The 12980-nt window shown below is 38.2% G+C and overlaps 1 protein-coding gene across 2 annotated transcripts in view; it reads right to left on the reverse strand.

Annotated features, from left to right (window-relative positions):
• LOC132196378 (serine/arginine repetitive matrix protein 2) overlaps window positions 1-12980 on the reverse strand; it is a 37494-nt gene that overhangs the window by 22852 nt on the left and 1662 nt on the right. Inside the window, exons 2-3 of one of the 2 annotated variants that reach the window (XM_059618974.1) lie at window positions 10493-10593; window positions 4004-4037 (exon numbers count right to left, since the gene is read on the reverse strand). In XM_059618974.1, coding sequence (XP_059474957.1) covers window positions 4004-4037; window positions 10493-10591 — 133 coding nt within the window. In that variant the 5' untranslated portion in view covers window positions 10592-10593. Of the gene's footprint in view, window positions 1-4003; window positions 4279-10492; window positions 10594-12980 lie in introns of those variants that run through there. The other variant, XM_059618967.1, reaches the window with a different exon arrangement.

Raw genomic sequence — 12980 nt, forward strand, 5'->3', positions numbered from 1 at the left:
AAATCTCTCGTTCTTGACTTTGAACTTGACTGAAATTTTTACTGCGAGCTCGACCCGGAGGTTTAATTTTTTGCTCCCTTTGCTTGACGTGCACGCGGCGGCTAACGAGGCAAAATAATATTTGCTCTGCGCGGCGCAAACATTTCGTTTTATTTGCTTGATGAACGAGGAGTGTTTCGAGAGGCTGCACTTTGTTTTGCAGCGGCGAACAAAGCGCAGGAATTCCTCTGCTTGCTTGTATGATCGCGGGTATATGCGCTGTTCGCTGCTGCTGTGCTTGTAATAAAGTACAAGCTTCTCGAATTCCAAAGTGCCGAGCCAGTTTAAATGCGCTACGGCATTATATAAATCCGGCTGGGGCTCATTAAATAATTCTGCACGATCTCTCAAAACGAGATTAAATAAAATTAAGAGAGCGCGGTTGGAAATTGAATTTGTTTGTGCACAGCTATAGAGTGGAAATTTTTCTTGTTTAAAAATTAGCTTAATTTTATATGCATTTTTCATGATTTGTATTTTTCTAAGCAAAGAATATAATTTTCTTTGGAAAAAACTGAACTTGTATAACTCAAAATGTCATAAGATTCATACATTTTTTTATTATTATTTCCTGCAGCTTCCTTAAAATAATTAATAATACAAGTTGATTTTATTATTCCTCTTAATTTTTGCAATAGAAAAAAATGATCTCCACAACTTTCTATGTTGGTTTTTGGTGTCACGCGAGGAAATGTACGTAATATGCAAAATGCTGATATGAGTCACAAGAACAAAAATAGTAGAGTCGTCCGTCAATCGACATGGATCAAGCGCTGAGTGAGTGATGAATTTTCTCACCGCAAAGTCCGCTACATGGACGGGCGGCGCGCGATCGAATTTCTTCGCTCTCGCGCCGCACGGGGGTCATCTCTTCTTTTCTTTCTTCTTCTTCGCGCTGAGAAAGGAAAACCAGCTCAGCAACTAAGTCAGCACTAACTTCGTTTGTGACACTCTAAGCTGATCCAATTTGAATTTATAATGCCTGCGTTCAATTTTACAAGATAAAAAAAAAAGAAATAAAAACAGCTATCGGCCATCAATATACGCACGACCAGGAAGCGGTTTATTTTGTTACTTTATGGCAGCAAAAGTCTGCATACTTAATGATTTTATATATTCGGCAGCGCCGCGAGCTTTGCGCTCTTTTCAGATTTATTTTGTTTCGATCGTTTTGACCTTGGGCGGTTTAATGCGAGTTTCATTAATGAGAGATCAGCCAGAAAAATCGTGAAAAAACGCGCTTTTTAATTGGATCGCCCGATCAGAGATTATCTTTCTTTAATGCGGAGGCCTTTTAAGGAGAAATTTTTGGTGCAATTAAAAATAAAGCTGTGTTTGTGTACATTTGTCACCGCGAAAGTTGCGGTACACTTCTTCTGTTAGTTGCCAATTTTTTTTTGCCGTCGCAGTCTGGCAAAGGAACGGGATTTTCATTTGTTGGTTTTTCCTCTTGACAAAACTTTCTTTGCTTTTTTTCTCACAGCAGCCAAGCGAACGGAACGGTCACGACGATACACAATTCATTACATTATTTCCCGCCGAAAATTTTTTAATACTTTCACTCGACTTTTCGACTAAAAATAAGGCACCAAGGTCACAACAAAGAAAGGTCGAGCGTTTTGTGTAAATAAGAGAGGACGATCTGAAGACGATACTTTATTCGAGCGAAAACGATCACGTTTGTTTTTCTGCGGTTTCCACGCGTGAGACACCATTAAATGTAGCAAACTCGCGCCGACGAGGAGCCGTTTGTTATATTCGAAAAGCAAACGTGATGAAACGCACACAAATCCAAGGCAAAAAATGTCAACCTCATTTGGCGCTCGGCGAGACAATAGATTAATTATTCATGAAGGATGCAAATCATTTTCAATTCCAGGCGCGTTCGACGAGTGACGCAAGCAAATAAAAACACACTGATTGGACAATGCTTTGTCACTCGTTGTCAGCAGGCATAAAAACAAAACGGAGAATCGATTGAATAAGTTCGACTGAATTGATTTTGAGTTCAGGTAGAAGATGGACAAATTTGAAAACAGATCATGTTAAGTTGAAATGGATAAAAAAAATTGGGGTAGGAAGGATGATAAAATAAAAAAGAATAAAAAATGCGGCGATTTTATTTACAGGATTTAATGGGAATTTATTTTTGGAAAATATTTCACTTAAATTCTCTGGAACCTTGAAAAACTCTAAATTTTTTGTTACTTTGATTAAAAGTGTATAATTTCTGAAAAGATAAAAGGCAGAATTGTCTAAAGAAAATAATAACAAATTATAGTTTTCGATATTTATATTTTGGTGGAAACTTTTAAGTTGAAATTTGCCTCTTTTAGCACCTCACTTGGATCATTATTAAGCAGCCATCATGGAAATGTCACCAATCTATAAAATTTGGAGAAATTGAAAACTGGTTTTGCTCTCACAACAAAAGACTTTCTGTCAAGAATAACAAATAAATAACCCCTCTGCAAGGCAGAATTTGTGATAAATGATGAGAGCAAAAACTAAATCAACCGAGGTTCACTGCGGCGGATGGGCATGTTTTTTTTTTAGAAAATTAAGCAATTTTAAATAAAAGAAGCAAAAATATAATTTTTATTTTATTATGAGCTCTTTTATTTTGGATTTTAAAATGTTGAGGTTGGGATAAAGTTTTAGTTTTTTTTTAATCCGATTTGTAGAAAAAAGATTTTAAATTTTCCGATGGATTATTTAAAACTGACTGCAGCTGCATGGGCGGGCGAATTTCAAAGCTGCGAGATCAAATGATGGGTTTCGAGTGTCGACGAATTTGCTGTCGGAGCAGGAATTGCCGAGAGCGAGAGAGCAATTTGGTACAAATTCTTCGCTCTCAACCGATAATTTAGCTTGGCGGCGAGCACGAAATAAATTTATTACGTATACACTTTGTGTGCAAAATCAAAGAGGGGAAAATGAGCCGGGCAGACGTTCGTTTAGCGGCAATAATTCGCGGCCTTGAGACTTGATTTGCGTTCCGTATATCCAAAAATAAACAGTGAATTTGTGCTCGCGCGGCGCCGGCCTATGCAGAAGAGTTGCGATGCGTTTTAGTTGGCGTGAAATCGCGATTTCGCGCACACAAACAAACCAAATTGCCGCGAGATGACGACGCCACAAATCACAAAACCGGTCGCAATTACTCGTGCGTTTTAATTAATTCCACTAAACGTCAATTTTCACGGCGAAACCTCTCTTTTTGTTTTGGTTTGTGTTGCCAAATTTTCTCTTCAAATCCAGCAAAAGTGTCGATTTCTTTTGTTGGCGCAGCAGATAAGATCTCGCATAAAGAACGCCTTATCAAGATACAGCGGAGAAAGAAAATTATAATCATCTCAAGCACGCCCCGTAACCGTAACTATCTTTCTGCCATTTACTCTCTCGTGACGAGCGCCAAAACAAAACAGTGCGAGACGCAGCAATTCGTGCAGCCCTTTTCACTTTGCACCTTCATAATTTTTGAGCATGTTTGTGAAATTTTACATCGAGCAAAATCTGTGTGCCAAAATAAAAAGCGCGCGGAAGACCAAGGTTGCGGATCAAATAAATGACCCCTAAAATGAACATTAATTTGTGATATTGCTTGGACATTTTCCAGCAAGGTCGATGTGCGACCTGGAAGCTGCCTTATAAGGACTGGCCACATGTTTTGCACTGAAATAGTTTAGCAAAGCAGCTTGATCTCTCAATGCACAATTATGAAATACACTCAAGACTACTGATTCATATGTTTTAATTTATACTAAATTATTCGTTGAATAAAATTAGAATATTTTAAATGATCTTGATAAATACAAAAAATATTTATTTTAAAGGTTAAGTTAAATTTTGCAAAAAAAGTTGAATATTTTCAATTGCAAAATTTACGCACTTTTTTCAATATAAAAAAAATGATTGAAACATATTTTAAAAATAAAAAAGGTAACAGAAAATTTGGACTCACCTTCCTTGGTGGTGGCAACGACGTCTCCGTCAGCCTGTGAACATGAGGACGAGGAGCTATTAGAGATGATATGACAGGGCCAAGCTATCCTAGCGGGTTGGCGGTTGACGCGCGCCGACTTTTCGTACAGAAAGGGTTGCGTCGACGCCGAAGACGAGGTGGATCGCGACTTAAGTGACGTTGGCGGCGTCGCGGCCGCCGCCGTCGGCGCCTCCTCGGCCGCCCTGATTAGAATTACGACCATCTCATGCTCGCCGCACCAAAGCACATGCACGACTGCCGAGGCCCCTGGTGCTGGCGCGGCGCCCGAGAGCGGAGGGGAGGCAGCCGCAGGTTGAACCGATCGCGACCTGACGCCCCCTCTCCACCCGCGGATGGACCCATTAACTTTGGTTTTTAGCACCCAAGATTGGAAATGAAGTTAATAAAAACCAGACATTCTTCTTGAGGTGAGTTCAGAATTAGATAAAATTTGATTTTTCTTTCTTTACAGATTGAATTTCTTTCCGCATGTGTGGTCTGCACTTTTTGTCAGGTCGGAAATTTACCTTTCTGCACCGTGGAAATAATTAAAAAGCAATTGCAGTTTAATTTTGCACCCAAGGCTTTTTTTGTCTCTATAAAATACAGAGACGGTTTTACGATCTTTTTGCACATTTTCCACCCTTTCCTCGTTCATCCTTTACGAGTTCTAGGAAAATATGCTTACGAGCAATTATTCGATTTTGGAAAGCACAAAAAAGACTGGTGGGACCGACAAGAGAGAGAAATTAATTGCCGGTTGAAAGCGAAGAAAAGAGCCGAAAATAAAATGCCTCCCACATGGAGGATGATGGCTTTAGGAGGTTTCGTACCCGCGCGCGGCTCCTTTCTTGTCAGAGACGTACCTGGAAAAAGGAACAAACAACACAAAAACAGAAAAGATCGACTGCCTTTCCGGTATATTCGATCGAAATAACACTCTCCGTCTCAACCGCAAAGTTGGAATGAGACGGTACTTTTTTTTAATATCCAGATTATTTGTTGACCACTATTTGGTTTCTTTTACAACTCTGTAACAAATTTTGCTGAAGACACAATAAGCTATATTTATAAATAATTATTTGCTTTTTTTAATTTTTATAATAATATAGGATTAAATGAATTATCTCATTTATTATGAATATTAAAAATTCATTCAAGCTCTGGCACATAGCTGGACTTTTCCAAAGAAGTTGATTAACGATTTTCCTTTTCACTTAAATTTTCTCCTTCTCCACCCCCCAACACGATCATAATTCATCTCTAAATGAGACAAGACCTGTCAGGCTATCAGCAGCATTATATTCCATTTAAAAATAGGGTCTTTTTGTTTATTGTTATATACGTGTCTCTGCCGTGGCAGTTGCGAGAAGCATTCAATGTGTGCGTCTTCATCTCGACGGCGAGTGAGGTCGCCTTTATTTCATTCCAACGCATTTGATTTCACGTTTGACTATGAATTGAAAAGAAGAAGCATAGAAAAAAATCCAACCGAGAAAAGGTTGCGCTCGTCATCTTTTTCCATTGGACGGTTGCTGGACACTCGGAGGAATACATAACTTGAGAAGGGGCGGTGAGGTTGGGCCGCACGGACTGTGATGATATCCATGTGATAGTGTCAAATTTCATTAACACAGGCAGAGCAAAAAAGAGCGTGTGTGCACCTGCAACGGCGCCCCCGCGACACGGCCGAAGGTTTTATCTCGCAAAAAAAATCTGTTCAAATTTTGTACGGCTAATTGAGACAATGTGGCATTCGCCGTTAGGCACAAAAAGAGCCCTACGAGTCCAGCGGGAGTTCTCTGGAAAACAAACCGAGTGAATCAAAAGCGAATGAAGACGTCGACGTGTGCTTTTTGCAGTCAGCCACCCAAGACAAACAATCATGCTACGGACAAAGTTGAAAATCATCTCTCTCCGCACGAGGATGTTGAAAAATCGCCTCATCGTGGGGTATAAATTCAATAACAACTGGAATAAAATCAGTTCAAAACGTCAAGCTTATATATTTTTTGATGAATGGTTGATAAAATAAAATTACTTTATACCAAGCATATGGCAAAACCATTGTGAGTTTGAATGCATCTGTAGGAGAGCGTGAAAAATGTTTCCTAACTCGTAAGAAAGGATTTGCAAAGATCGGTGAGCTAACCGGAGCAAAAAGAAAAGAGCTAATAGCGCGTCAAAATGCACGGATGTAAATTTCCTCCGAAGAATAATCAAAGGATGCATGCTTTCGAATTGACGCATGTAAAATTTTCCTCGCATATTTTCCATTTCGGGCTGCTTTCTCTCAAAAATTCGGTCGAAATTTGGTGACAATGAAGTGATAAAAAATAATTAATCACAAGCTCATTGGGAATTAACATCGCAGGCGTGCGAAATCCGCCCATACATGTATTGACTGGTGCTAAACGAAAACAATAAACCTTGCAAAAAAGGAGCTCATAATCCAAACAAAGATGAAAGTGAGAAGATACGCCTGGCTTGTTAATAATAAAGTGCGCGCTGCGCATAAATTACAATTTATTATTAATTTTATATTAAAAGACTTCCTCTTGTTGTTCTCGGTCACTTTTTTTACAACACGCTCGATGAAATAATTAGAGACGTTTAATATTTTCCCTTTCCGTTGCGGCGGCGGCGGAAGCAAAATTTGTGTCAGCATTTATACCAGCAAAGGTCGTCGTCGCGCACGTTCAAATTCCCACGCAGACGAAATAATAAAGTCTCTTTTACATAACAACACACAGAGGGAATGCGCGCGCGAGAGGCGATAAAAATGCTGTTGTGTAGGTGCCTGTTGAAAGTTAAAAATAAATAAACAAAATGCGAGGAAAACGTGCCTTTCACGCTCTTCAGAAAAGCAGTCCCTTTAAATTGAGTGATAATTGGCTTTATTATTGGTGCACGTGGGAACTTGTGATTCAATTGGTTCAAAAATGTTTCACGCCTCTTTGTGAATGAAAAGGGAATGCAACTGCTTATTAGATAAAAAATTTGGTTACTTTAATAAAGAGGTTCCCATATCAGGACCGTCTGCAGACAAGCCTTGGCCTTCAATTATTTGTATTAATGTAGTTAACTTAAACACTTTCCTCCATAGTATTAAATTATTTATTTAAAAAATTAATTAATATAAATTTTATTTTTATTACACAGACTTCTCACATTTGAGCAATCAATAGAATTATAATAATTTTTTATACTTTATTTTAAATCCTAGAACTGAATATGTGAACAAGAGCAAAAAAATCTTGTAAAAAGGGTTTGCAGCTTTTTAGAAAATCGTTCACATTTCTGACTATAATATCGTTTAGGTCTTTTATTTATCTTCTAATACCGTTTTAAAAGCTGAAACCTCTATTGTTTACTTTAAATCATCTCTCGAGATGCACAATTAATATCCCTGCTCTTTTTGAGCAGCATCACACATGCAGGTAGAGACACACATTTATTTCGTCACATTTCCCGCATTTCATTGTCAAGGCAGACAAAAAATAACAGCTTGTCATGCAAAAGAGAGGAAAATAAGCTGCAGCACGAGTCTCATTCTCCGTGAATAAATTACGACAAACACAAAATAAAGTTGAACGACGAAAGAGAGATAAAAAAATTATGAACCGTTAGGCGGAGCGAGATTTGCGGAAACGGTTTTCTAATTCACGCCGGCGGCGAGCACAAAGTGACAAAATTTTAAGAACAAATAGAGAAGACGAGGCGAGGCGCAGTGTGTAACCGTTTTCCGTTCTGTTGTGATCAAAAGGAGCTCTGGAACTGGAATTAAAAAGGTATAAATTCCAGTAAAAATCACAAGTCTGTCTCGACGTTTTGATGGGTGGTCAACTTTTTCAATCAAATTCCATGTGAGCAACATTGTTGTTGCTCTCTCGGACGCGGCGCATTCCTCTTTTTTTAGGTTTTATATATTCTCGAGGCTAATTAATTTCTGGACATTTGCGCGTCGTGTGAGATCGAATTTAGAGACGAGCGGAGAAACAATTTCCAAGTCGAGTACGTTTTCTTGGAAGGAAAATGCTGGGAGAGAAAAACGCCGAACGCCGAGAGAGAAGTCCAACTTGAGAGTTTGCTCGCTCCGCTAATTAGCAAACATGACTCGAGATAAACATCTTCCCCCTTTTTCTAATCAGCGCTCACTTTGTGTAACTACAAATAAATGCGATCATACAATTATTTACAAATCGACAGCCGCGCTAGGAAAAAACGCGGGTTTCCCACAGACCAATCGACGCGAGGTGGACGATGAAATTTATTGCACCTTGTAATGCACGCGCGATAAAAAGTATTGCGAATGGGTGCTCGTTTCGTTCATTGATCTTTTTTGTATGTATTATATAAAATGCTTCAATGTACATCAATCGATTATCTTTGATTATGCCGACAATTCATTAAGATTAACGAATATTTTTATTTTTCTGTAAAACTTAAAATTAAAAACTGATTTTTTTTTTGCATTTTCTTAATTGTAGCCTAAAATTAAATGCCAAATTGTGATAGGAAGTTCGTTTGGTGAAATTTTTAAGCAACTTTACAAGAGGATCTATATCACAAAATGTAACAGGTCATCTGTGTTTGATACGCTGAGTTTAATTAAAACCTTATTATTTTTATATTGCTGGAATTTAAATGTTCACGTTTTTTTGTTCAATTGTTTTTGAAATTTATATTTAAAAATATTTTTATTTATTTAAGTTGATTTAAAAACAAAATGAAAGATGAAATTATTTAGTTTTTATATTTAATCAATAAATGCCATTTTTCTATTATCAATTTTTATAATCTTTGGAGTTCTGCAGCCAGGAGAAAAATTTCCATTTCATAACTTGAGGCTTTGAAAATTGGAGGGATAAATTACTCAATCCAACCACACTGTTGACTTTTCAAATTTGAAAGTTTTGTTCTGAAATGATTCCAAACACGTTAAGTTTGTCCTTTGTTGTATTTAATAATCATGATGGCTGAGAGGTCAAAGGAAGCGGGTCTGAAAATGCTACATGAGTTTGATAAAAAGATAACACGCTCGAGCAGTTTCTCGTTCGGGGCCTCGATGCAAAGTCATCGGCGGCAGACGAGACCTTTTTAGCATTCGCCGCTTGACACGCCACGCATTTCGATGTTTTTCTGCAGTTGCCGCACGCAGAAGGCCATGTGATTCGTCGCATCTTCTTCGCGAGAGGAATGCAAAGCGTAATTTTGCGGAGGAGAGAGACGTGCAGAAATTTCGGGCCCGCTAATTTCGGAGGGCGATAAAAGTGAAAAAGCAGGAATTTGTTTTACGGCTCGTTTCGCAAGCTCTTTGTCAGTCACATAAATTACCAACAAGCGACACCTGCGAAAACACGATGTAAAAATCAACTTTTATTACCTGGCCCAGGAGAGGCGAGGGAGAGAGATTCGCGCAATTCGTGAGAATCCCGCCAGACAGAAAACAAAACTCAAGGGCAATTTTATAGTTTCAAGAACAGCTTCGGCCTCTCTGGTGGAAAATCAAGTTAAACAATGAGTTTAATACAAGCGGAACAATGAATAAATCGACGTGCTTTATTAATTGCACCGCTCTCCGTTTGTTTGCAAACGCACACCCTCATCGATGTTGTAAAAGAACAATGAGAGCGAGATATAAAAAGGTCAAACGTTTCGCTCGCAGAGACGCACCTTTGCTCGGTGCAAAAACAATCTCAGCCTGATTGTGAGTACCTAGAGTTGAAAGGGCAGATAATTGAATTAAGCAGAGCAATAAATAGCACACCGTTGGAGCAAAATAAGAAATCATAAGAAAGGTTGTTGTGACGAAACATTACGCTCTCATAATGAAATTACGGAAGAAGTCAATGGTCGCCACAGCAGGATTGTGAAACGCAATGTGCTTGTCCACAAAATTATGTTTTTCTCAGAAGCGGCCACTCGACCCGTAGATTAAATAGCCATTACAAAACCTAGTTTTTTTATGTTCGGAATGGCTTTTTTAAATAAGAATTATTATCTCAGAAGTATAACGGAATAAGTATATATAATATGCTCTTATTAATCATTAAAAGATTTGAGCTTTTAAATATCTTATTTATATTTACAAGTTAGCAGAAGACAATTTTTTTTTATTTTTTATATCAATTAAAAAAATTATTTTTGTTTTTAAGCTTTTAATACTCAAAAAGTTTATTTTATTTTACTAAAAGTATAATTTGTGCTGTTATTTCATTGGTGCTGTTTGGGCTCTACTTCATTTTTCAAACCGAATTATGTTTTCCAAAAATATAAATTAAAATCACCACTGCTATTAAATTAATATGTCCCATGAAATAGAAGTCCTCATTCAATTTTTCTATTGTACGTCCTCAAGAATTATTTATTGAAAATATAATATAATAAATCACTCATAGCCTTAATCTCATTTAACTACGCTTCTTAATTACCCAATTACTAAAAAAGTGAAGTTAACAATCTCACCATGCTTCGGCTAAGGTTGGGGGTTGCTTCGAACTGGCGCACCGAAATCACCCCTCCGCCTTGTGGGCTGAAAGCTGCAGACTCGACGGCGGCCGCCATCTCTGCAAGAAAGCCAGAGGAAAATATAATTACAAAGAGGTTTATATAAATTATAAATACAAAGTGGAAAGTTGTGCAGGTGCGCTCTCAACAAGTGCAGCAGAAGAATTTCATCGTCTTTGTTATGCAAGTGAGGCAACTTTTGTTTGGGTTTAAAAGGAAAGATGAGGTGGATTTCTTTGTTCTCTTCAAACACGCTGAGCAGCGGCTTAGTTGAAAGGAAGAGCAAAATCTTGAGCACTTTATCTCTTTCACTGGAGCCGGAGCAGATGAAAAATTGCTCTGTGCTATTTGGTTTGCACTAACGCTGCAGAGAATGCTGGCGATTTTAACGAGTGGACAACGCATTTCAGATTCCAATACCTACATTTATTATTTGTCGTCTTCAATAAAAGTAAATAAAATTAGTTTCCTTGTTCTTATTTTGCATAAAACTAAACAGTGAGCGATAAAGAGAATTACAATACATTAAAATAAATCTTTTGTTTAAAATTTTCCGAAATTTTCTAAAATTGCCAGGCGTTCAAATCTTTCCGGACGGCGCACGACTCTCTGGTCCGAATAAGCATGCAGATTTTGCGAGCAATCAAAGTGATATGAAGAGTCGTAAGGCGAGTATTCAGCATCCATAGCGTGCTGGTGTGTGTTATTGGAAGGAGCGGCGTGGAGAAAGTGTTGCTCGTTGTTTGCTTGTATCGGAAGGCCGAACAGAGCAGCTCCTTATTGTTTATAAAAGGTTGCGTCACCCGGCACTGGCAAACATCTGCTCGACCTTTGCTCAGGTCGCCGTCCGAATCGAGCGTCTGACCCTTGAGTCGCTTTTTCTAGCGCACCCCGACGGCGAAAATGACCGTCCGAGGGGCGAAGTTGCGCCGGCAGTCAGGGAAAAGGGCCCTGCCGGTCCGGTTGGCAGTTGTGGACACGCAAGGTCGCTGCTTGCGAAACAACACGCAGGTGCCACCTTCATCAGGTGACTCGTCTCTTTGTGTCTTTTCCAACAACATGTCGATGGGAAAAACGCGAATCAATAGCAATAATTAGAAATAATAAAAACTTGCTGCGCTTGCTTGGCGCAACGCTTGCGATAAATTGTTGCCAATGAATGCAGGAAACATCAAGTTAGATAAATTAATATATAAAATTGATGGCCAATTTGTAATTTGAATAAAAATTAATAGGTTGAAACGGTAAAAATTTAATGGCTCTTTTGAAAATATATCATACGTAAAAACTAAAAAAAAAATCACGACTCTAGCAAAATTTTGTTGTATTCCTCTGTTTTAAGGTATGATTTATTAATACCCATAGTAAACCCATCGGCGCGAATATTAATTAAACTCTGCAGAGAGGCGAGCAACGTTTCATTTTAAAGAGTTGACAGTGTTTTAATATATAAATTTTGCTACTCCTCCTTTAAATTTTAATTAACAGAATTTCGCCACAACTTCGTGACCAGTTTTGAGTCGATTACAAAAAGTGTTTCCACAAACCAGGCTTTTCATCAAGTTTGAAGATAATTATTTCAATGTGAAAAATGGCTTGGGAAAGAAATGCGGTGGAAAAGCAGAGCTTGAAGAGATAAGAACTGCGTACAGGGAAAAGGCCGCGTTTGGGCTGTGCCACTTTTGCTACTTCTTCTTCGACAAAGCGGCGTTTTGTTACATTGCACATTGTTTTCAAACATGCAATAAACTCTATAAGCGGTATAGGCACGCCCGTAGCTGTACATTTGTTCAATGTTTGATTTTATTATATATTTATTTCTGTAAATAAATTGTGGAATGTGAGAAAACAATATAAGGGTGTGATTCCGATTTGATTAAAATGAACCCGAGTCGGAATTTTGAGCTTCATACTTCAACGTTGAGCTTAAACTAAGGCAATTAATAACGATTTCATTGGCGCGACTTAAAAGGAAGCGCAGCTTTTCGGTCCAGGAAATAAAATATAATGCGCGCGTCTCCAGTTAAACAAATTGACCGCAGCGAAAGTTCTTTCCAGTGTATTTGGGCGGAGTTTCAAGGGCAATCAGGAGAGTAAAAGGTAAATTATTCAGAAGATGATCACCTGAAAATGGAGCCCTAATAAATTTATGGGCGCGTTCAGAGAGGAAATAAATTTTAATACTCTACAAAGCATACAGAGTGCAGTATAAACCATAAAAACACCAACGTTTTACACGCAGAAAAAAAAACTGGGGTTTGATTTATTGGATTTGGAGAGCACACGCCGCTATAATCGTTTGAAGCAAATTAATCGTGGGCACAAAGGAGAGATGGATTTATTACTCAAAAAGGTTATTTGGTAATCCCTAATTTGGGAATAACAAAGTAAAAATTCAGCAAAAAAATAATTATTAAAGACGCCCATTTTTGTAAGCATGGACTAC

This window comes from Neocloeon triangulifer, unplaced genomic scaffold (genome assembly GCF_031216515.1).
Source record: "Neocloeon triangulifer isolate White Clay Creek 2 clone unplaced genomic scaffold, ASM3121651v1 ptg000001l, whole genome shotgun sequence".
In the NCBI taxonomy this organism is placed as follows: domain Eukaryota; kingdom Metazoa; phylum Arthropoda; class Insecta; order Ephemeroptera; family Baetidae; genus Neocloeon; species Neocloeon triangulifer.